This window comes from Oryctolagus cuniculus, chromosome 2 (genome assembly GCF_964237555.1).
Source record: "Oryctolagus cuniculus chromosome 2, mOryCun1.1, whole genome shotgun sequence".
In the NCBI taxonomy this organism is placed as follows: domain Eukaryota; kingdom Metazoa; phylum Chordata; class Mammalia; order Lagomorpha; family Leporidae; genus Oryctolagus; species Oryctolagus cuniculus.
Window position 1 is genome coordinate 89002199 of NC_091433.1, and position 25904 is coordinate 89028102.

General features: G+C 37.2%; 1 protein-coding gene across 2 annotated transcripts in view; it reads left to right on the top strand.

The window, feature by feature from the left end:
- Window positions 1-25904, top strand: part of LOC103352167 (disintegrin and metalloproteinase domain-containing protein 32) — a 193422-nt gene that overhangs the window by 101461 nt on the left and 66057 nt on the right. For both annotated transcript variants that reach the window (XM_070068579.1, XM_070068580.1), the window contains exons 10-11: window positions 8922-9058; window positions 13041-13218. In XM_070068579.1, coding sequence (XP_069924680.1) covers window positions 8922-9058; window positions 13041-13218 — 315 coding nt within the window. The remainder of the gene's footprint in view (window positions 1-8921; window positions 9059-13040; window positions 13219-25904) is intronic.

Sequence of the window (25904 nt, forward strand, 5' to 3'; positions counted from 1 at the left end):
CCTACAATTTCTTTATCCAGGCTTCTGTTGATGGGCATTAAGGTCCAGGTCTTAGCTCTTGTGAATTGAGCTGCAATAACCATTAAGGTGCAGACAGCTTTTTTATTTGCCAATTTAATTTCCTTTGGGTAAATTCCAAGGAGTGGGATGACTGGGTTGTATGGTAGTGTTATATTCAAGTTTCTGATGAATCTTCAAAATGACTTCCATAGTGACTTTACCAGTTTTCATTCCTAACACAGTGGGTTAGTGTCCCTTTTTCCCCTCCTCTTCGCCAGCATCTGTTGTTGGTAGATTTCTGAATGTGAGCCATACTAACTGGGGTGAGGTGAAACCTCATTGTGGTTTTGATTTGCATTTCCCTGATTGCTAATGACCTTGAATTTTTTCATGTGCCTGTTGGCCATTTGGATTTCCTCATTTGAAATAGTCTATTGAGGTCCTTGGCCCATCTCTTAAGTGGGTTGTTGGTTTTGTTTTTGTGGAGTTTCTTGATCTCTTTGTAGATTCTGGTTATTAACCCTTTATCTGTTGCATAGTTTGCAAATATTTTTCCCATTCTTTCGGTTGCTTCTTCCTTCTCCTGACTGAGTCTTTTGCCGTACTTAAACTTCTCAAATTGATGAAATCCTGATTGTGAATTCTGGCTTTGACTGCCTGTGCTTCTGGAGTCTTCCAAGAAGTCTCTGCCTGTGCCAATATCTTGCAGGGTTTCTCCAATGTTCTCATAATTTGATGGTGTCAGGTCATAGATTTAGATCTTTAATCCATGTTGAGTGGATTTTTGTGTAAGGCGTAAGGTAGGGGTCTTGCTACTATTTTGTTGAGGATTTTTGCACCTATGTTCATCAGGGATATTAGTCTGTCTTTTTTGTTTCTTTTTCTGGTTTTGGAATGAAGGTGATGCTGGCCTCATAGAAGGAGTTTGGGAGGATTTCCTCCCTTTTAATTGTATAGAATAGCTTGAGAAGAATTAGAATTTGTTCTCTGAAAGTCTGGTAGAATTCAGTAGTGAAGCTGATCCTGGACTTTTCTTTTTTGGAAGGGTCTTCATTTCTACAAATCTCTGTGTTGGTTATTGGTCTTTTGAGGTCTTCTTTGCCTTTGTGATTCAATTTTAGTAGATTGTGTATGTCTAAGAATCTATCCATTTCTTCTAGATTTTCTGTTTTGTTGGCATATAGCAATTGTAGCAATTCCTGATGATTAATTTTATTTCTGTGGTATCTGCAATTACATCTCCTTTTCATCTCTGATCTTATTAGTTTGGATCTTCTTTTGTTTAGTTGGGCCAGTGTATATTAATTTTTTTTTTTGAAAAACCATCTCTTCATTTCACTGATCTTTTATACTTTTTTGTTTCAATTTTGTTTATTCTCTTATTTTAATTATTTCTTTTCTCCTACTAATTTTATTTTTGGGAATATACTTTTTCTGCTTTCTCCTGTCATTTTCCTGTCATCCAAAGCAGTAAGTCTTCATCCTATTCAACCATCTTGGAATATATATCTGCAAATTGCTTCTTTAAAAATGTTTTTAATGAATTGAAAAGCAACATAGTATAAATGTTTTTGTTGTATTAAAAAGGATCCAAAATTTTTAAAGAATGAATTTTTAGATACAATTCTGCAATGAAAAGGAAACTATATTTTGATATAAGAATGTTTGTCAAACAGATTTTAAAAATTTTAAAATCAGAAAGTGTTTAAATTATTTCTAATTTTCTTTTTTTTAAAATTTGACAGGCAGAGTTAGACAGAGAGAGAGAGGCAGAGAGAAAGGTCTTCCTTCTGTTGGCTCACCCCCCAAATGGCCACTATGGCCAGCATGCTGCACCAATCTGAAGCCAGGAGCCAGGTGCTTCTCCTGGTCTCCCATTTGGGTGCAGGGCCCAAGCACTTGGGCCATCCTCCACTGCACTCCCGGGCCACAGCAGAGAGCTGGACTGGAAGAGGAGCAGCCGTGATTAGAACCCGGTTCTCATATCGGATGCCAGCCCTGCAGGATTAACCAAGTGAGCCACAATGCTGGCCAAAATTATTTCTAATTTTCAAGAAAAAAAATCGAACTGTTACATCCCAGTAATAAAGTGTGTTCCTGTATGCACATCCTGCATACTCTGAAAATGTTAACATTTCTAAAGTTTGTGAGACAAGAGAATAGATTTAAATAGTTAGTGAATGTTTTTCCCATTAATTATACTATGAAACACTTTTATTGTTTTATCTGACTATGCATTGACCTGTTTTCTCCCTGAAAAATGGGTTTATATCAACACTGCAACTAATAATAAAAATATATGAGATATTTAACTACCTGAGTGACCTCAATCATACATAAAACATGATTTATTGAATAAAATCCAAAACATTAGAATGACATATCATGTGTAGATTTACACTTATATGTTAAATTAGGATAAAACTAAAAGAGCACATCACATAGATGGCCATTTCAGATTATCAGTTTCAATATTTTCTATCATAAACACCAAAATCTTGATCACTAATAAGAAATTTCTTGAAATATAAAAATGTAACAGATAATTAAAATATTTACTTTATAATACAAACTGTCTATACAGTTCACTATTTCTTTTTTTTTCTTTTTTTTTTTTTTTGACAGGCAGAGTGGACAGTGAGAGAGAGAGACAGAGAGAAAGGTCTTCCTTTGCCGTTGGTTCACCCTCCAATGGCCGCCGCGGCCGGTGCGCTGCGGCCAGCGCACCGCGCTGATCCGATGGCAGGAGCCAGGAGCCAGGTGCTTTTCCTGGTCTCCCATGGGGTGCAGGGCCCAAGCACCTGGGCCATCCTCCACTGCACTCCCTGGCCACAGCAGAGGGCTGGCCTGGAAGAGGGGCAACCGGGACAGAATCCGGCGCCCCAACCGGGACTAGAACCCGGTGTGCCGGCGCCGCTAGGCAGAGGATTAGCCTAGTGAGCCGCGGCGCCGGCTATACAGTTCACTATTTCTAAACAGTCTATCTGATTGGGAACTGTGGCACTTTCTTTTAACTAAAACCCTGAGTTGGAAGTTTATTAAAGTAATAAAAGTACAACCACGATCATCCTGTTGAGATGATCATATTTTTGTCCTCCTTCTGTTGATGTAATATGTACATTGATTGGCTAATGTTGAGATGTTGAGCCATCCTTTCATCCCTGGGATAAATCCCACTTGATTTTTTTTTGATGTATCAATTTTCTAGCACTTTGTTGAGCGTTTTTTTTTTTATGTTCACTAGGGAGACTGGTCTAAAGTTGTTTTTTTTTTTTTTTTTTTTGGTCATGTCTTTGGTATCAGAGTAATGTTGGCCTTAAAGAAAGAATTTGAAAGTACTGGTACAGAAACAGATGGATAGACCAATGGAACAGAATTGAAACACCAGAGATCAACCCAAACATCTATAGCCAACTTATATTTGATCAAGGATCTAAAACCAATTCCTGGAGCAAGGACAGTCTATTCAATAAATGGTGCTGGGAAAATTGGATTTCCACGTGCAGAAGCATGAAGCAAGACCCCTACCTTACACCTTACACAAAAATCCACTCAACATGGATTAAAGACCTAAATCTACGACCTGACACCATCAGGTTACTGGAGAACATTGGAGAAACCCTTCAAGATATTGGCACAGGCAAAGAATTTCTGGAAAAGACCCTGGAGGCGCAGGCAGTCAAAGCCTAAATCAACTATTGGGATTGCATCAAATTGAGAAGTTTCTGTACTGCAAAAGAAACAGTCAGGAGAGTGAAGAGACAACCGACAGAATGGGAAAAAATATTTGCAAACTATGCAACAGATAAAGGGTTAATAACCAGAATCTACAAAGAGATCAAGAAACTCCACAAAAACAAAACCAACAACCCAATTAAGAGATGGGCCAAGGACCTCAATAGACATTTTTCAAAAGAGGAAATCCAAATGGCCAACAGGCACATGAAAAAATGTTCAAGATCACTAGCAATCAGGGAAATTCAAATCAAAACCACAATGAGGTTTCACCTCACCCCGGTTAGAATGGCTCACATGCAGAAATCTGCCAACAGCAGATGCTGGCGAGGATGTGGGGAAAAAGGGACACTAACCCACTGTGTTGGGAATGCAAACTGGTCAAGCCACTATGGAAGTCAGTCTGGAGATTCCTCAGAACCTGAAGATAACCCTACCATTCAACCCAGCCATCCCACTCCTTGGAATTTACCCAAAGGAATTTAAATTTGCAAACAAAAAAGCGGTCTGCACCCTAATGTTTATTGCAGCTCAATTCACAATAGCCAAGACCTGGAACCAACCTAAATGCCCATCAACTGTAGACTGGATAACGAAATTATGGGATATGTACTCTTTAGAATACTATACCGCAGTAAGAAACAATGAAATCCAGTCATTTGCAACAAGATGGAGGAATCTGGAACACATCATGCTGAGTGAAATAAGCCAGTCCCAAAGGGACAAATACCATATGTTCTCCCTGGTCGGTGACAACTGACTGAACACCAAAAAGGAAACCTCCTGAAGTGAAATGGACACTATGGGAAACGGTGACTTGATCAGCATAACCCTGACTGTTAATGAACAACTTAATACATTATCCCTCTTAGTAGTTTTTTTGTCTTTTCTGCTTAATATGACTGGTTTAATTCTGTAATTAATACACAGTTATTCTTAAGTGTTGAAAATTAACTGAAAAGTGATCCCTGTTAAACATAAAAGTGGGAATAAGAGAGGGAAGAGATGTATAATTTGGGACATGCTCAAGCTGACTTGCCCCAAATGGTAGAGTTAGAAACATACCAGGGGATTCCAATTCAATCCCATCAAGGTGGCATGTACCAATGCCATCTCACTAGTCCCAGTGATCAATTTCAGTTCACAATTGATTATAATGAAAGGACTAAGAGTCAAAGGGAGCACATAAACAAGTCTAGTACCTGCTAGCACTAACCGATAGAATAAATAAAGGGGAGAGTGATCCAACATGGGAAGTGAGATACTCAGCAGACTCATAGAACGGCAGATGTCCTAAACAGCACTCTGGCCTCAGAATCAGCCCTAAAGCCATTTGGATCTGGCTGAAAAGCCCATGAGAGTATTTCAGGCATGGAAAGCCAAGACACTCTGGCAAAAGATCTCTGTGAGTGAGATCCCAGTGGAAAGAACAGGCCATCAAAGAAGGAGGTACCTTTCTCTGAAGGGAGGAGAGAACCTCCACTTTGACTATGACCTTGTCTAAACAAGATAAGAGTCGTAGAACTCAGAGGGCTTCCATAGCATTGGAAACTCATGACTGGAGCATAGGGAGATTACTGATGCCACAGATAAGAGTGTCAATTTGTAAAGTCAACAACAGGAGTCACTGTGCACTTACTCCTCATGTAGGTTCTCTGTCCTTAATGTGCTGTGCATTGAGATTTAATGCTATAACGAGTACTCAAACAATATATTTCACTTTGTGTTTCTATGGGGGTGCAAACTGTTGAAATCTTTACTTAATGCGTACTAAACTGATCTTCTGTAAAAAAAAAAAAAAAAGAAATTATCAATTCCCAACTTGACTCTCACTGGGATTAAACATGACAATAGGTCTGATCTGATTTCATCATCATTTAAAAAAAATCATCTATTATTTTTCACTTTATGTTTCTGTGTGGGAGCAAACTGTTGAAATCCTTACTTAATGTATGCTAAGCTGATCTTCTGTATATTAAGATAATCGAAAATGAATCTTGATGTGAATGGAAGGGGAGAGAGAGTGGGAAAGGGGAGGGTTGTGGTTGGGAGGGACGGTATGGGGGGGAAGCCATTGTAATCCATAAGTCGTACTTTGGAAATTTATATTCATGAAATAAAAGTTAAAAAAAAGAAAAAGAATTCCCTTCCTTTCTGCCGGCACCACGGCTCAATAGGCTAATCCTCCGCCTGCGGCACTGAAACCCCAGGTTCTAGTCCTGGTCGGGGCACCGGATTCTGTCCTGGTTGCTCGTCTTCCAGTCCAGCTCTCTGCTGTGGCCCGGGAGTGCAGTGGAGAATGGCCCAAGTGCTTGGGCCCTACACCCACATGGGAGACCAGGAGAAGCACCTGGCTTCGGGCTTCTTATCAGCGCAGTGTATTGGTCATTGGGGGCGGTGAACCAATGGAAAAAGGAAGACCTTTCTCTCTGTGTCTCTCTTTCACTTTCCACTCTGCCTGTCAAAAAAAAAAAAAAAAAAAGAATTCCCTACCTTTCAATTTTTAATGGGATAGTTGAGAATAATTGGTGTTATTCTTTTTTAAAAGCTTGGTAGAATTCAGACATGAATCAATATGATCCTGAGATACTCTTTGTTGGGAATTTTTTTAAATTACTGATTCAATCTTATAACTTGTTATTGATGTATTCAGGTTTAAAAATATCTTCTTAGTTCAATTCTGGTAAATTTTTGGAACCTAAATATTTATCCATTTATTCTAGGTTTCCTAGTTTTGTGGATTGTAGTGGATCATAGTAGTAAATAATGATCATTTGTATTTCTATGGTGTCAGGTATAAAAACATCTGTTGTTCATTGCTGATTTTATTTATTTGAAGCTTCTCTGTTTTCTTTGATTAGCTAAAGGTTTATATCATGGAAGATAAAACAAGTATATATATTCTCATAAGAGAATTTGGTAAAGTTACAGGCTATATAATTAATATTCAGAAAACAATAGCTTTTTTATATACAGACAGTGTCATGGTTGAAAAAGTATTTGTAGGATCACTCTCTTTCACAATAGCTACAAAAATTTTAAAACCTTGGAAGACATTTAACCACGGAAGTGAAAGATCTCTATGATGGAAATTACAAAACATTTAAGAAAGAAATAGAAGAAAACACAAAAAATGGAAGATGTTTTCCATTATCATGGATTGGAAGAATTAATATCATCGAGCATCCATACTACTGAAAGAAATTTTCAGATTCAATGACATTTTTCTCAGACCTAGAAATAATGTTGCTAAAATTCAAATGGAAACACAGGAAACGCCTATAGCTAAAGCAATCTTAAACAACGAAAACAAAACCAGAGGCATCACAATACCAGAATGAAGACATACTACAGGGCAGTTATAATAAAACAGCTTGGTACTGGCACAGAAAAAGACATGTAGATCAGTGGAACAAAATAGTAATTCCCAAAATCAATCCACACATCTACAACCAAGTAATATTTGACAAAGGAACTAAAATCCATCCTTGGAGAAAGAATAGTCTCTTCAACAAATAGTGCAAGGAAAATTGGATCTACTTTTGCCGAAGTATGAAACAAGACCCCTAACTTCCACCTTCTACAGAAATAAACTCAAAATGGATCGAAGATCTAAATGTACAACCTGATTCCATCAAATAACTAGAGGAATATATTAGGGATTTCTGCAAGACATTTGCATAGGCAAAGACCTCAGGCAAGCAAAACCCAAGTAGACATGAGGGATTATGTAAAGCTGAGCAGGTTCTGTTCTGCAAAGGAAACACTCAGCAAAGGGGTGAGGCAACCACATCAGAAAGAGAGGCAATATTTGCAAACTCTGCAACTGATGAAGGATTAATAATCAGAATCTGTTAAGAGCTCAACAAACTCAACAACAACAAAACAGTCCAGTTAAGAAATGGGGTATAGATATCAATAGGCCTTTTTCAAAGGCTGAAATACAAATAGCCAGATAACAAATAAAAAAATGCTCAGAATCATAGCCATCAGGGAAAAGGAAATCAAAACACAATGAGGTTTCACCTCAACCCAATTAGATTGGATCTCACACAGAAATCAACAAATAATAAATTCTGGTGAAGATGTGGTAAAAAGTACTCTATCCACTCTTGGTGGGAATGCACTCTGGTGCAGCCATTGTGGAAGACAGTATGGACATACCTCAGAAAGCTGAAAATAGATCTGCTGTATGACCCAACAATCCCACTTTTTGGGAATTTATCTGAAGGAAGAGAAATGAGTATATGAGAGTTATTTGTACCCCCACGTTTATTGCAGCTCAATTCACAATAGATAAGATATAGAATCAACATAGATATTCATCAGTTGATGACTGGATATAGAAATTGTGATTATATATATATATGTATATTAATTATGGAATACTACTCAGCCATAAGAAAATGAAATCTTCTGTTGTGTAATAAAATTGATGCAACTGGAAATCATTATGCTTAGTGAAATAAGCCAGTCGCAAAAAGAAAATACCATATATTTTCCTTGATCTATCTGTTAACAGAGTATCAAAAAATGTAATGTAAGAGTGAAATTTACATTTTGAGATTTGTTGATTGTTTATAGCTCTTGTATCTACCTTTAAGGAACAGTGTTTTCTTTCTTCTTAGTATTTGTTGAATTTTTTACTTCATGTAGGGTTAATTATGAGTATAAAATACACTGAGAGTAGATCATTGTAAAAATTAACTGATGGAATGGGAAAGGGTGGAAGAGGGAGGGTGGGTAGTACTACTGTGCTCCTAAATCTGTTTTATGTGAAATACATGAAATTTGTTCACTTTAAAAATTTTTTAGAAAGATAATAAAATTGGGTGAATAGAAGACTATGATCCATACAGCCAAAAGTCTATGTAGATTTTCCTCGTCATATAAAGCCTATTTTATATAGTTATGGTCACGTCCTTACGTTTGCTAGCATTCATCTGTTAAATTATAACAAAACTTGGCATTATCTAAATATGTTTATAACATATTTAGATTAAATTATAAGCAATTATGTTTATAATTTAGTAGAAATTTTTTAGAAGAGCTTCAGCTTCTTAAGTGTGCATAAGAGTATTTGTTAAATATTTGTTTAAAAAGCAGTAATGTTCAGAATTAGAGCATTTTTTTGCCACCAGTTAATGAATTCTCCTTCATCCGAATCTTCTTTGCTGTTGTTATAGTATCCCAAGGAGATGACTTTGGAGGCGTTTTCAGTTGTTGTCTCCCAGATGCTGGCACTCAGTCTGGGGATATCATATGATGATCCAAAGAAATGTCACTGCTCAGAAGCCATCTGTATAATGAATCCACGAGCTATGTAAGTTTTTTTAAAGGACTTATTTTTGGTCATTTTAATTTTGTTTGAAATATTTGAAGTGCAATCATTTCATATTTATCTATAGCATAAACTAATTATAAATAGAACATGTTAATACAAAACATAAATGTGTAAGTTAAAGTGGTAAGTGCGTGATAGATGTGTACCATTAAAGACAATCCAGGAAAACAAATCGAATCTGCAGTCTATATTAGTATAGATATTTTCCTTAAGATACACATTTGGTGATTACACTAAGGATGTTTAAAAATATTTCAGTAACATATGATCTTTATTATCTTTATTTAAATAGAAATTTTGTATTTTTTTAGAATAATTTAATGTTCGGTAAAATATTAAAACCATCCAAAGGACAGAATGTCTAATTGAAGACCAATATCAAATATAAAGTATTTATATGGCTTTGGAGAAACTAGACCTTGTTTAAAAAAATTTTCAATAGGAATGATCATTCCTATTCTTTTATTTAGAAGATGATATAAGAATAAAATAAAATATGAAAATTATATAGTTCTCTATATATGTGATGGATTAGCTATAGTGATTTATAAATTTACCAATGTCTTCAATCAACATAAGGCATTAGACAAGAACAACAGCCGTTAGAATTCTATGGTTTTTCTGTTACTGAATTTGGCCTATGACAGATATTACCTATTCATTGCTAAAAAACTATTAAAAGGCAAAATTGAAAAGGCATTAATTTTTTGAAAACAAGATTTTTTCGTAATAATAACTAAACACCACTGAATGTGTTAATTCTCATATTCTATAAATATAACAAACATATACATACTTATACATGTATATGCAGACATACTTGCAGACCTAATGCAGACATTATTGAAATTTGCTCCTCAGAGTTATTATATACACATATATCCATGTATAGATGTGTAAAAATACATACTGTCCATATAGATGCATAACTTGAGAGAATATACATTCACACACATACATGCACACACATGAGGAGACTTACAATTTTTGTAGAAAAAGAAATTACATGATAAGTTTATTTTGGTGCAACATTTAAATTCATGCATATGATAATTTTTTTAGAAAGTTAATGAACAATATATTAGCCAACCACTATGCATGGATTTCAAAATGTTTTATACCAAAATAAGCTTATATTTAAATTCTGTTTTCATGAAATTTTTGAAGGAACTCTCAAAATAAATGAGTTAGTACTCTGTATAGTGATATTCTCCACAATTTGAAAATACTGTTTCGACCCATTGTTTCTTTGCTAACTATTCTCAAATATGCTATGAAAAGATGTTTTGTTTATTTTACCCAGAGTCTAGTATTAATGTTACTAAGGTTAATATTTACATTAACTTACCATATGCCAGAGACCATTCCAAACACTGTATATTTAAACACTCGTCTGATTGCCACAACATCCCTACAGCACAGACCCTATTATGTCCAGTCTTACAGATGAGATTGAGTTATACATAATTTATAAATAAATAATAAGTGATAATTAATAGTATTTCCATGATTAGAGAGTTAGTTTGTGGTAGAACTGAGTGTTTAATCTATTAATAAATCCTTAGATTTATATTGTACTTTATGATATTTAAGGTCCTTTAATAAATAATCTTACAATTTTCTTGTGATTTGTATAGGACAAAATTATATTAATTTTTATGAAAATATAACTATCATTTGCTCCTTTTCATCTCCACAGTATATCTCATACATTACTATTTAAGTGAATTCTCAAGGAAATCATGTAAGTTAGGCAATTCTTATTTCTACTGAATGTGTTAAGAAGTCCCTGTAATACAAACAGCTTAAGTGACCTTACATTGTATACATAGTTTGCTACTGGTCAACTAGCTGATGTAAGTAATGCTACTTTTGTATTACAAGTACCTGAGTTTGAAGTCGAACAAGCACCTCTCACCACTCTGTATTTCCCTCAGCTCCCCATCTGTATGTTCACCTCCCTTAATTACCACATTCTACTCTCTACTCCCAGGACTTCTTTAGATTTGATATCTAAATGAGATCATGTAGTATTTTTCTTTCTGTGCATGGCTTATTTCACTTAATATTTTTTAGGTTCATCTGTGTTGTTGCAAATGAGAGGATTTGAATAGTCTTGTGTACAGCAGAAGTTTCTTGATATTCATAGGTTATTAATTCCAGGACTCAAATCTCCATCCCTAGTGCTCTAATACCAGTATTTAGAGGTATTCACATGCCTTATATAACATGATATAGAATGGGGTTGAGAAATCAAATTCTCAAACTGTGAAATTATAAATTCTCCAAAATCTGAGTTTTTGATAGCTGACATGACACTGCAAGTGGTAAATTACATATTTGATTTCATGCAGCAAAATTCACGTTCACTGGAAACAGTCCATAAAATTACCTTAAAGGGTATGCGTATGATATGTATATGAAACAAATTAAGTTGACATATTCAAGGTATCTCTTTATGTATATTCAAATATCCTAACATCAAAAAAGAATTCTGAAACACTTCTGGTCCTGGTTTTTGGATTAAGAATGCTTTACTTACCCACATCCTCCTGTATACTCTATGTCATATCTAGATTAGTTACAATACCTAACACAATACAAATGTTATATAAATAGTTTTAACTGTATTTTAAGGTAATAATTGCAAGAAATAATTACAGTACAGATGCACTTTTTAAAATATTTTCTGTCTGTGGTTGGTTAAATCCATGGTTGTGGAATATGCAAATATGGAGGGCCAATGGTATTTATTGCATTTTTCTTTCCTCATTTATCTATTGGTGAACACATAGGTTTATTCTATATCTTGAAAATTGTAAATTTGTGCAGCATGACAATAGTTAATAATATTCTACTGATACGTGAAAGTTGCTAACAGAGAAAATTTTAAAGGTTCTTGATACAAAATGTGGTGAAGTGATGCTGCATTAATCATTGTGATTTAATCATTTAGGAGATCAAAATTATACATAATTAAAAATATTAACTATGCAACATTTATATACAAATGTTATTTACATATATTAAATTCAAAATAAGGGCTGGCGCCGTGGTTCATTGGTTAATCCTCTGCCTGTGGCACCGGCATCCCATATGGGTGCTGGGTTCTAGTCCTGGTTGCTCCTCTTCCTGTCCAGCTCTCTGCTGTGGTCTGGGAGGGCAGTAGAGGATGGCCCAAGTGCTTGGGCCCTGCACCCGCATGGGAGACCAGGAAGAAGCACCTGGCTCCTGGCTTCAGATTGGCACAGCGGCAGCCATAGCGGCCATTTGGGGAGTGAACCAACGAAAGGAAGACCTCTCTCTCTGTCTCTCTCTCTGTCTATAACTCTACCTGTCAAATAAATAAAAGAAAATTAAAAAAAATTTTAAAAATTCAAAATCATTATCTCAATACTCATTCTGCCAATTTACGAATTGACTTTTGAGGTTTGTTGTAAGGGTTCAATAATCATATATAAAATATAATAGGTGCTGAATTTGTGTCAGTTTTCTCCTTACAGATTTCTGCTACATATCAAAACTTACACCATCAGTGAAAATATGTTATGCACTTATCTTTATTAATAGTAATGGGTATAATTATATAAATATTAAGTTCTTCTGAGATCTTTGAGGAAGTTTAGAGCTAAACTCAATATAATTTGTCTAATAAAAGCTTATTGCCTATTAAGTATTAATTTTTATTTGGAGCACTGTATATTAAAGTCCTTTTCCTGTATTTAAATTAGGTAATTTGGGTTTTTACTATTGAGTTGTATTTTACTTTTAAAAAATAAAGACATGTATTCCATTAAATCAAATCATATTACTGCCTCAAGAATGAATTTGGCCTCTAAGCACTTGCTATTAACATTTCTTATCACTTGTTAAATTTCAGCATTTTGAAATTAATGTATGTAATATGGAATTATATTTTCAGAAGTACAATGCCAATGACATTTTATTAATTAATCTTTAGGACATCCAGTGGTGCAAAGACTTTTAGCAATTGCAGTTTGAGTGACTTTGAAAGTTTCATTTCAAATCAGCATGCCAGCTGTCTTCAGAATAAACCACAAATGCAGAGTCAAAGGAGAGCAGTCTGTGGCAATGGCAGAGTAGAGACCGGTGAAGTCTGTGACTGTGGTTCTGAGGAAGTAAGTCTTATAATTAGGAAAATTCATTAATAAATTTTTATTAGTTCATCTCTTTCATAAATGTACTGCACATGTTTGAAATGTACTACCAAAATTATTAATGGTAGGACAATAAGAAAGTCTAGAAAAAGGTTTTATATTCTAGATTAAATGTGTAAGAATCAATTTCTTCTAAATCTTAGGACATTTATATGTATTTATTAAAGATTATTGTGTCAGCAGCCCATCACATTCCCATTAAGGAATTTCTTCATTGAGGATTCAGTAGTATGTTGAAGGAATCTGTGGTAATATTGCAATCTGAACATTAGGTGATTTTATCATTTACTTGCTGGGGAATCCCTGATACTACAATTAAATGCCAAAAGTCTAGGGTTTAATTCTTAATAGATAATTCAGTACTTGCAGCAGTGTAGCCAATATGGTTGATTTACTTGATTAAAATTGATAGAAAGTATATTGTTTGTCAAATGCATGGAACTGGATGACTTGTATTCACATCACATTGCTTTAATTGTGGTCTTTAGCCATTGGCAGGATGAAGCCTCCCTATTCTTACAATAATTTAAAATGTAGCTATTTAATTTGTCAGCTTTTGAGAATAGTTTTAAATTAACAAAACAAAAATTGTGAAGAGATCTCATATGCTCCACACTCAGATTCCCCTATTGTCAACATATTAGTGCGATCTTTCTGTCACAATTATTGAATCACACACAATGTCCCGTTTTCAAAATGTCAAGCCCCCTCTATCCCTCTGCCCCTCCTTGCCTCTAGTAATCAACATTCAGCGTTCAGATTCACATGTGGGGGAGAACATATAATATTTGTCTTTTTTGCATCTGATTTACTTCACTTAACCTGACGTTCTCCAGTTCCATCCATTTTGCTACAAAAGATAGGATTTCATTTGTTTTAAAGACTGACTAGTATTCCATTGTGTGTATGTGTTTGTGTGTACATTTTCTTTATTTGTTCACCTGATAATGAACACCTTAGTTGATTCCATATCTTAGGTATAGTGAGCAATTTTGCAGTGCGTACACAGTGGAGCAGGTATCTCCTTGATACAATGATTTCATGTGTTTTGGATATATACCCAGATGTGCAGTTGCTGGGTCATTTGGCAATATATTTCCAGTTTTTAGAGAAATCTCTGTAGTGTTTTCTGTTGAGATCTTCTTGTGATCAATGTGGCTCCCAGCTGGTAAGAATCAGGCTTTTTCCTCCATGCTTGAAAGAATTCAAGGTGGAACAATAAATCTACATAGGAATGCATGATTTATTCAAAGGTAAAGGGTAGTGTACACTCAAGACTTAAGTGAGGGTAAGCTCAAGTTGGGGGGGGGGAGAGGGAGAAGAGAGAGAGAGAGAGAGAGAAAATGAATAAAAAGCCAAACTACAAACAGTGGACCCATGAACAATATTTGGGCCATCCTTTCATACTACTGGGAGGCAGTATGATTGTGTCTGGAGTAGGGCCTAATTGAATATTCAAAAGTGGGTGGAATTTGGGGTGGGGCTTGACTACTGTCCATTTCCATGCCCTTTTTTGGAAACATTGGTAATGTCATGGTGTCAGGTGCATAATGGTAGTGGGAATGCCCACCATTTTAATTTGATAGTAATAGTAACATTTTAATAACTTAAAGTCATCATGGGAACACATCTTTCAGCTATATTGGATATTTATAGCTGACATTAATTCTGTATTTGCAACAGTTATGTAGTGCACAGAACAGGGATTTGGATGATGCAGTTAGAGCTGCCATATGGGACTGGCAGAAGTGTCATATGTGGGCTAGTTCTGGCTGCTGCACGGGCTGTCTAGAACTTTCCTGTGCTAGGTCAGCTGTGGTTGGTGTTACATAGGGGATGTGCCACCAGGTGGTAATCCAATTGGTAATACTGCCTACCTGCTCCTATCATTTTTCCTATCAGACAGTTTTGCCCCGTAATCTTAATGGGAGTTTCAGGGAAGAAGGTCTCCCTTCTGTAACTTCTTCCTGCTGTATCAGGACATCCTTCCTTCCGAGCCAGGGACTGAAAATCCTCTGCTGACTGACCTAAAGATGTTTGTGGAGGTCAAGGTCTGCCACCAGTCATTGGCATTGGCTGGAATCCATGCATGACCAATGTTTTGGCATGGGACTGTTGAATTCTAAAAGAAATAAATTTGACAATTATGAAGAACACAGTTTGACAAAGAACGTGGCTAAGAATCATGTCAGAGAAGGAAGAATGCTTACTCCCAGATGGGCTTCTATTACTAAAATCATAAAACCACTTGGCTTGTTTAGAAAGCCTTTTGTATCTCTTGCTCTGAGCCCACTCATAGCAGGTTTCATTAGTCACTGCACATATCCTCCCTTGTCCTACAGTAGATATTCTACGTTGTCCATGACCACATCAGTTTGGGAATCCACAGAATCATGTAGTTGTCATAGGGCCTGGTCATTGGTTTCTGCTAAGTTACCCAAGGCAACAGCTGAGTTCCTTAAAGAAACTTTCTGGGATGTAGTAAGATTTCCTCCTCTTATGGTGGAAGAGCTTACCGGTGTCTTTTTTTTTTTTTTTGCCAATAGCAATTTCTCAAGAAAACAGGAGATGGAGGAAAAGCATGCCAGCTGCCAAGTGCACTAGCCTTAATGTGTCTGTCTAGGGAAGAATTTATGGAAAACAATATAAGTAAACATTTTACTTATATTGTAGCTTTTTGAAGATAAACTGGAGTAGGCCCAAAAGAGTAGACAGAATTATCCTTTGGGTAGTGCCTGTGAAGATTCAAGTGGTAGAGGTTTAAATCTTGATAGATGAATCCAAGTAGAAATTTCCTGAGGATTCGGTGTTGTGGCATAATGGGAAAAGTCACCATCTGTGATACTCGCATCCCATATGGGCTCTGGTTCATGTCCTGGCTGCTCCACTCTGATTCAGCTCCCTGCTATTGGCCTAGGAAAGGCAGAAGAGGATGGCCCAAAGCTTTGAGCTCCTGCCACTCAAGTGAGAGACCTGGATGAAGCTCCTGGATTCTGGTTTAGGCCTGATCCAGCACTGTCGTTGTAACTATTTGGGGAGTGAAACACTGTATGGAATGGAAGATATTTCTCTCTCCTCCCCCCCTCTCTGTGTGTGTGTGTGTTTATCTGTCTCTGCAACTCTGTCTTTCAAACAAATAAATATTTTTAAAAGAAAGGAATTCCTGATTTTTATCTGAAGCAGTAGTTCTAGCAAGCACATGCTAGAGTCCCTTCTACTTGGTCAATAACTGATTAGAGAAATATCTATCTCTTGAAGTTTTTAATGGATTTGATCTCATGGGGTGACTGGCGATTCATGATTCTTTTGAATCTGGCACAAGAAGAATCTTGTTGTGATATTGTGTCTGAGCCTTTTGTAACTGGTATCAATTGATGTTCTTTAATTGATCTTGAGTGTGGGAATCAAAGAAAATGTCAGAGATGAGGAAGGGCCTTTGATTTAACATTGCAAAAGTTCTAAGTTAGCCTTGGTGCCATCCTCATCCTAAGGAGGGCAATAAGCAATAATTTTATTGAGAGTCCTCTTAAGACTATTGTCGGCCATTTCAAACTTACTTACTATCAACCAACTATCTCCTAATAGTTACTTTGGGGACAAAGTAGGGACCATTATCACTTTGGAATGAGATCTTGGGAACACCAACTATGACATTATTTCTTTTAGCGTGATTTTGAAAACTGATTTTTCTGTTTGGGTTATAAAAGTCTCTATCTGTGGCTGGTGTTGTGGTATAGTTGGTAAAGCCACTGGTTGTGATGCTGGCATCACGTATGGGTGCCTATTCATATCTAGGTTTTACTTCTGATCTAGCTCCCTGCAAATGGCTTGAGAAAAGCAACAAAAGATGGTCCAAGTATTTGGGCTTCTGCTACCCATAAGGGAGACCTGGAAAAAACTTCTGGCTCCTGGCTTTGGTCAGAGGATGACAGAATCTGTTTGCCATCGATAGGCAGATGTTAACTCCATGTGGACCAAACGCTTCATTTGTAAGGGTGACAAAATATGCAATGGGCCACTCATCCTGAAGTGGCAAAAAGGTTTGAGGTTTGCAAGGCATAGGGACAGGAAGTTAGTCAAAGTAGAATATCCATGTGCAGATGGTGAGAATAAAACAAAAGGAGACCTTGTAGGCACTGAACAGCTTGGGGCAAGTCCCAGCCACCCTTTTTTTTTCAAAATATTAATTTATTTATTTGAAGGTCAGAATTACAAAGAGGTAAAGACAGAGAGATCTATCCTCTGGTTTAGTCTCAAAATGGCCACAATGGCCAGGATGGTCCAGGCCAAAGCCAGGAGCCAGGAGCTTCATCTGAGTCTTCCACGTAGGTGTAGGGGCCCAAGCACTTGGGCCATCTTCCACTGCTTTCCCAGGTGCATCAGCAGGGTGCTGGATTAGAAGAAGAAAGCTGGGACTCAAAACAGCACTCATATGTGATTCCAAAGCTGTAGAAGGAGGCTTAATTGAGAATGCCACAGCACTGCCCTCCACTTACCTCCGAAGTCTCTCTTTTAAAGCAGCTTCACAAAGACTCAAAATTATCCAATCTGCATATGGTGTTAGCTCTTTACTTTTCTACCTTCAATAGTTGCCGGAGGGAGCAGATACAGTTGGGCTAAAAGGAATTAGTCCATCATGGGTCAGAATGGTAGGAGAAAAAGGGAGAAAGAAATCAAGACCCTCAAACACAAGAGAGGTGATAGGTGAAACTCACCAATTGATGTCTCAAAGGACTCCTGCTCCAAACTCTTGGCCGGTGTACCATTTATGTTGTCTTCAACAGGGCCCTGGCTGTATTCTTTCTAGCCTCTTCCCTTCACAAATGAATCAATTCAAGGTGGAGCATAAGGGTTTACAGAAAGTAGGGTTTATTCAAAGGCAAAAGGAAAGTGATCACTGAAGAAATAATTTCAAGCAAGATGAGAGAGAGGGAGTTCAAGAGAGAGAAAGAGAGAGAGAGAAAGGTAAAGAAATGAACAAAAGGCCAATACAAAAAGAGACCTCTCAACCAGGTTCAGATCATTCTTTTATACTATTGGGAGACACAGAGGATGATGTCCTTAGTGGACTTAATTGAATACTCAAAATGAAGTGGTGTATGAGGGGCAATGATGAATATCATGTTTCCACTCCATATTTTTTGGAAATATTGGAAGCATTCCAGGTAGACAATAGGAGGGCCTCAGTGGTTGCTCTACTATAGTAGCATTATTATGATGCAGAAGTGCTTGAGTGGAGACATTCTGCAACTGTACTGGGTATTTCCAGTTGACAGCAGACATTGGTTCTACATTTTAAACATTGTGGAATTTGTGGTTTTTGTTACATGGAAGATATGGGGCTTGGTTGTGCATGAGAAGTGGCTTTGGGTTGTGCACAAAAGAGGATTTGGATTGTACAGATTGGGCTGTCATGTAGGCCAGGCTGGACTGTCACCTGAGGGCCAGCCATAGCTGCTGCTGGACTAATTACTTTTCGCCCAGCTTGTCCTATCTCTCCCTTGGAGAGCCAGATCTGTCATGTGGTGGTTTGGCCAGGTTGCTGTCACATGGTGGGTCATGCTGCTGGACTGTGCTGCCTTGTAAGATTCTATGGGCTGTCATGCAGCCATTGGTTCACCTGAAGCTGTCACAGGGTGTGTGGTTCACAGTTGCTGTCACACTGCAGGCTGCACATTCCCACAGGTTGACTGGGGCTGTGAAACTTAAGCACCCCCTACTAACACTACCAAATTGTATTGCCAACAACAGTATATGAGTACCCCTTTCTCCACATTCTTACCAATATTTTATACTTTCTATCTTTTTGTTAATAGCCTTTCTAACAAGGATGAGGTGATATTTCATTGTGGTTTTTATTTGCATTTCTTTGATGGCTAGTGATATTGGGCATTTTATTCATATTTTAGCTGCTCTTTGTATTTCTTCTTTTGAGAACTGTCCATGCAGGTTCTTTTCTCATTTTTAACCTGAATTGTTTGATTTGTTTTTGTTGTTGAGTATTTTGAGTTCTATTTCTTTCTTTTTTTACTTTATAAAATTTATATAAAGGGAACAAACTTCATGGATTTCAAATATATACTTTTAAGAGAACAATGATGCTTCCCACCATGCCTCCCTTCCTCAGTTCAACCCTATGTCCTTCTTCGTTTCTTTTTATTTTAATTTTCACAGTTATATTTTCAGTTTTCTTTATAATCACAAGCTTAACCCTCCACTAAATAAAGAATTCAGCAAATAGTAAGTAGAGAAACCACTGTTATTCAAGACTATAGACAAGAGCTATAAACAATAATTAAATCTGAAGATGTCATATATATTACTCGTTTTGTACTCTATTTTAGTTACCATAAATCAGGGAAAACATAATATTTGTTTTTTTGGGAACTGGCTTCTTTCACTAAGCATAATGGTCTCCAGTTGTATTCATTTTGTTGTGAAAGACAGGATTTCATTTTTTTATGGTTGAGTAGCATTCCATTATGTTTATATACCCCAATTGCTTTATTCCATATCTTAGCTAGTGTGAATTGAGCTGCAGTATATATGAGGGTACAGGTAACTCTTTTTTAAAGATTTATTTTATTTATTTGAAAAACAGAGTACAGAGAGAGGTAGAGACAGAGAGAGAGGTCTTCCATCTGATGGTTCACTCCCAGATGGGCACAGCGGCCAGAGCTGCGCTGATCCAAAGCCAGGAGCCAGGAGCCAGGAGCTTCTTCCAGGTCTCCTACTGCTATCCCAGGCCATAGCAGAGAGCTGGATCAGAAGAGGAGCAGTCGGGACTAGAACCATTGCACATATGAGATGCTGGCACTTCAGGTCAGGGCCTTAACCCTCTGCGCCACAGCACTGGCCCTTAGGTAACTCTTTAATGTACTCATTTCCTTTGGGTAAATTCCCAAGAATGGACTGGCTGGGTCATATGGTAGATCTACTTACAGATTTCTGAGGACTCCTCTCCACACTATCTTCCTTAAAGGTTGTTCTAGTTTACCTTCCCACCAACAGTATATTAGGGTTCTTTTTCCCCCACATTCTTTACGGGATTTGTTATTTTTGATGGTATTCATTCTAACTAGTGGGAAGTGAAACCTTATTTTGGTTTTTATTCATATTTCCCTGATGGCTAGTGATCCTGAAAATTTTTTCATGTGTTTGGCCATTTGTGTTTCAGCCTTTGAAACATGCCTGTTACTAACCTTAGCCTATTTCTTAACTGCATTGTTTATTTTGTTGTTGAATTTCTTGAGGTCCTTATATATTATGGATATTAATTCCTTCATCAGATATAAAATTTACAATTTTTTTCTCCCATTGTGTCAGTTGCCTTTTCACTTTGTTGAGTGTTCTCTTTGCAGTGCCAAAACTGCTTAGCTTGATGTAATCCCGTTTGTCTATTTTTGTGTTTATTGCCTGTGTTTCTGGGGTCTTATCCAAGAAAATTTTGTCTATACCAATGTCTTGCAATGTTTCTCCCTAGTAATTTGATGTTTTCAAGTCTTAGATTTCTGATCTGTTGTGTTGATTTTTTATAGGGTATAAGGTTTCATACTTCTGAAATTTTCCCAACACAATTTTTTGAACAAATTCCGCTTTTTTCAGGGAGCGATATGAGATCATTTGAAAAGTTTGGTTGGTTCTAGATGCGTGGATTAATTTCTGGAGTCTCTATGATATTCCGTTGGTCTACATGCCTGATTTTTGTGCCAGTACCAAGCTGTTTTGATTATAACTGCACTGTAGTATGTCTTGAAATCTGGTATTGTGATTCCTCCTTGTTTTCTTTGAATAAGATTGGTTTAACTATTCATGGTCTTTTGTGTTTTCATATGAAATTTAGCATCGTTTTTTATAGATCTGGGAAGAATTTCATTGGTATTTTGATTGGGATTGCTTTGAATCTGTGAACTGCTTTTGTGGACATTTTGATGATATTGACTTTCAATCCTTGAATGTGGAGGGTTTTCCCATTTTTTAGTGTCTTCTATTTCTTTCCTTAACATTTTCTGTTTTTCATCATAAGATCTTTGATATCCTTGGTTAAATTCATGTTGCTGTCTCCCCGCCACTGCAGCCAGTGCTGCTGAGAAGATTCGGTGTCCTCTCTCAGCCAGTTGCTGTGCACATGCTTAAAGGCTTCCACAACTGCCACCCAAACCCAATATGGTGCCCTCATATTTCATCCATGCAGCAGGTGCTGTTGTGGGGATATCGGAATGAGATATACTTGTCCCTTTTACTTTCAGTGGGTCTGTGGATAACCACTAGTAACTGCTAGTCCTTGTTACTGTAGTGAGGTCTCATACTATACTCTCCCTCCAGCTATATCACCACGGTTACTGCAGTCTGGTCGCACCTCCATCTCCAAGCTGCTGCCTGCTCTGGCTCTCAGCTACTGCTGTTGTGTCCGTGTTCTTGCTGCACAACCACACTTTCCACACTGGTCCATGGCATTCCTCTTTCTTTTGTAGAATTTCTATGGCGATTTTCTCTCTAATTCTCCCCTGAGAGTGCACTTCCTATACTTTTTTTTTTTTTACTTTTTTATCTATAGCCAGCACAGTAAGTCATTCCCTGATCCATCTCCTTGGACTCTCTGGGAGGACAAAATTTTTAATGTAAATCTCCAACATTACAATATCATATTTGCTAACTCAGCTGTGATTTCATGCAAATAGAGTGCATTATATGGGAAAAGATTTTTGACAATTCAGAAATATCCAAAAGCACTTTCTATAAGACATAAGGATTCCCAGATCATGTACACCACTAATTCCCAATTTTATACAATAATCAGTTCCGTATGTAGTGCCACTAATTCAAACATTCTATCATGAATTCCAGTGAACTAAGATGCCAAAGACATGTTCAGTACCTTCTGTGGCTTAGACATGGTTTGTCTTCCAAAGGTTCGAGAGCTAGAAGCTTGGTCCCAAGAGTAACGGTAGGCCGGTGCCTCGGCTCAATAAGCTAACCCTCCGCCTTGCGGCGCCGGCACACCAGGTTCTAGTCCCGGTAGGGGCGCCGGATTCTGTCCCGCTTGCCCCTCTTCCAGGCCAGCTCTCTGCTATGGCCAGGGAGTGCGGTGGAGGATGGCCCAAGTGCTTGGGCCCTGCACCCCATGGGAGACCAGGAGAAGCACTTGGCTTCTGCCGTCAGATCAGCGAGGTGCGCAGGCAGCAGTGTACTGGACGTGGCAGCCATTGGAGGGTGAACCAACAGCAAAGGAAGACCTTTCTCTCTGTCTGTCTCTCTCTCTCTCCCTGTCCACTCTGCCTGTCAAAAAAAAAAAAAAAAAACAATGGTATTTGTAGATGGTAGGACCTTTAAGAGGTGTCTTTGTCATGACTCCCCTCCTGAAGGGATATACTGGTCCTATAGACTATTTTAAGTCTCAAAAGAGAGAATTATTTTCCTCCAGGGAAGGTTATTATACAAGAGCAAGCATGTTTTTTCCCCAGTGTCTTGCTTTCTCCCTCCTTACTTGATGTCTTACATGGACTCCTACTGTATCATGCCATTTGACATGTTATTATGCAGTTGAGACCTCATGCCAAATGCCAAAGCTGCGATGCTTGGGCCTTTCCAGTTATAAGAATCATTAGCCATACAAACCTCTTTTCTTTGTGAAGTACCCAGCCTCCATTGTGTTTTTAAAACAACACAAAACAGACGAAGACACTACCTCAATGTACTGTGCAGTAACCATCTTTTTTGGGTTTTTCAGATTATCATAAATGTCATTTTCCATGCTTATTAAACTTTAAGTTACATTCTACTACCTGGTATTCATGAAGGATCTATCACCTGTTATATAGCCGGTTTCTTCATCTAACACCATTCTAGCTCTCACTAAATGAGTTGAAACATCCTTATGCCTCATACAAGAATTACATTTAAATTTTTATTGTGTTATGTGATGTATAAGTATCATGACTCACTGAATACTCTGAGCTTATTTTATTTTGTTAGATGATTAATTGATTATAACAGATTTCTTCTCACACAGCTCTTCATAATCCAATAAATCATTTATAATTCCATACTTAGCATATTTCTATAGTCTGGAAAATATCTACACATAGAGCCAAACTTCAGGACACTTCCATAAATGTTATTAATCCAAAATTGTTTTGATAGATCACATTATCTTAAAGTTGAAGAAGGATGGAGTGGGCGCATGGTCCAGTGGTTAAGTCACCTGCTGGAATGCCTGCATCCCAATGGGAGTGCCTGGATCAAGTCCTGGTTACTCTGCTTCTGATCCATGTTCCCACTAATGTACACCATGGAAGGTGGCAGGTGTTGGCGCAAGTAGTAAGGTCCTTGCCACCAAAGTAGGATACCTGGATTAAGGTCTGGGCTCCTGGATTTTGCCTGACCTGGATATGGCTATTGCAGGCATCTTTTGTGTGGGGGGGACCAGTAGATGAGAGGCTCTCTCTCTCTAACTGTCATGATCACTCTGTCTCACTCCCTCTCCCATTTACTTTCTGTCTCCCTCTGCCTCTATCTCTCACACTCCATAATTCAACTATATTGAAAACAAATTTTAAAACTTTTCATTGAAAAAAAGACAATACCAGGTTGGTGTTGCAATTGTTTGTAAATCAGTATGGAACAAAATCCTTTTTAGAGTCTCAAGGAACTCAATTAGCCAAACTTGTGGCTCTCTCTGGAGAAAGGTATCTTAGCCCTGGCACTGCTGACATAGTGCTTTGAAGTAGAGGATATCCTGTGTACTGTTAGGATGTTCAGAAGCATCTGTAGCCATTACCTACTACAAACCAGTATCAACTCCACTCCAGCTGTGAGAACCAAATGCCTCCAGGTATTTTGTGTATTGAGCAGAGGACATGGATACTGTTAAACATCCTACAATACACAGGACGGTTTCTTACCCTGATATCAGAAATTAATAACTGGCCTAATATATTATTGTTCAAGTTAAGACACTCTTATATACCTGCTGAGTAAGCAGTTAGATTCATTTAGGTGATACACAACTGAATTTGATGATAAATACCTCTAGTAGAATATGTGACTTTACAATTAATGAGACTTTCCAACTTTTAGAGGGTAAATATCACAACAAACCAAATGACTGAAGCCAGTAAAATTACTTTATGTTAAACCAACAATAGAAAATTTCTTTGTTTTCAGGAATGTAAGAGCCAGACTTTACCAAAACAAAAGGAACTTAGATGTGGTATATTTCCACTGTTGTAATTTTTTTTTTAAATTACCTAAAGTCAAGGTGCTTGAAATCCCCTCAGTATGTCTTGACAGGAATCCAGAAATTTGGTAGCATACCACAATTTGTTAGGTCTATGGCATAAGATCTTTATTGCCTATGTCTTCTAAATCCTATTTTAGTTGGATCTTGCAAAATACCTCCTTCAGAATTATATCAAATCCTACTCAAAGGCCATTCTAGTTTAAAGACACTAGATGATCTATTCAAATAATTGGAGTTGATTTAGATTGAAATTCAGAATCATTGAGGGAAACATTTTGACACCCTTCTTTTATTCCCAAGGTCCTTGGCAGGCTTGCAAAGGAGAATGCTTTCCAGAAAATAAGTGCAAAAAACTGATTGATAGATGCAGACTTTTCACAGCTTACATTCATTGATTCCTGATCAATAGGATTGTAGAGACATTATTTTGAAATAAAGATACTTTGGATGTCATACTTGGCTCCTCAAAGAGTATTACATTATCTGAGGTGAACACTGTTGCCCCTACATCCTGTAGTTCTCACAAAGTGCTTTTAAATATCACAAAATCAAGTGCTGATACTAAAGAAGCAATAAATAAATTTGTTGAATAACCCAGTTATTGACAACCGTATCTCGCTCTGAATGTTTCTTGTCAGTAATGAGTCCTGGCTTTACTTGTAGGGACATTAGGCCATTAATTTGCACTACTTTTTAATTCTCCTAATTTTACTGATCATTTGTGTACCTCTCAGTTCAGATACTATTCTATAGCTTCAGTCTATAATTGCAGCTAATGACTCTGATGGAAAAGGAGAGAAAAGGTATAATAGCAACCACCAAAAATTCAGTCTCTCTTCTTCCTTCAATACCTGGCAGTTACACAATCTAGATATATATAGAAGGCTCTCCTATGACCTGTTTAAAAAGAGCATAATGGGAGGACTAGTAAAGAAAATTTTCAGATGTGTACAGGAGGATGGATGTGTATTGCAATGAACCGACATGCCTATTTACTGAAAACTATCAAATCAGACCTGACTTGTGAGCCAAAGCCCTTGTTCACCAGCAAGCACTTTGAAGTCTAATCCCTACCAGCCCTCTTTCACTCTAATAAAAATTCTTATTTCCCTTCAATCTGAATTAGACTTCATTGCTACAAATTCTATATAGTATTATGAACAGTTTGATTTCCCTTTTAGATGTCTTCCTTTTGTGAACACAGGTTCCACATATATTCAGAGATTTTTTTGTTTTTCAAAATCAGGAAAAATGTTAACTTCTTGTAACACTGATACATACACTAGGTAATACTTTGGTCAACTAACAAATCAAGTTAAATAATAGACCTTGAAATAATCAGAATTTAGAAACTAAGAAAAAATTATGGTCATTACTGCCTCCAATTAATGTTTTACACTGTCTT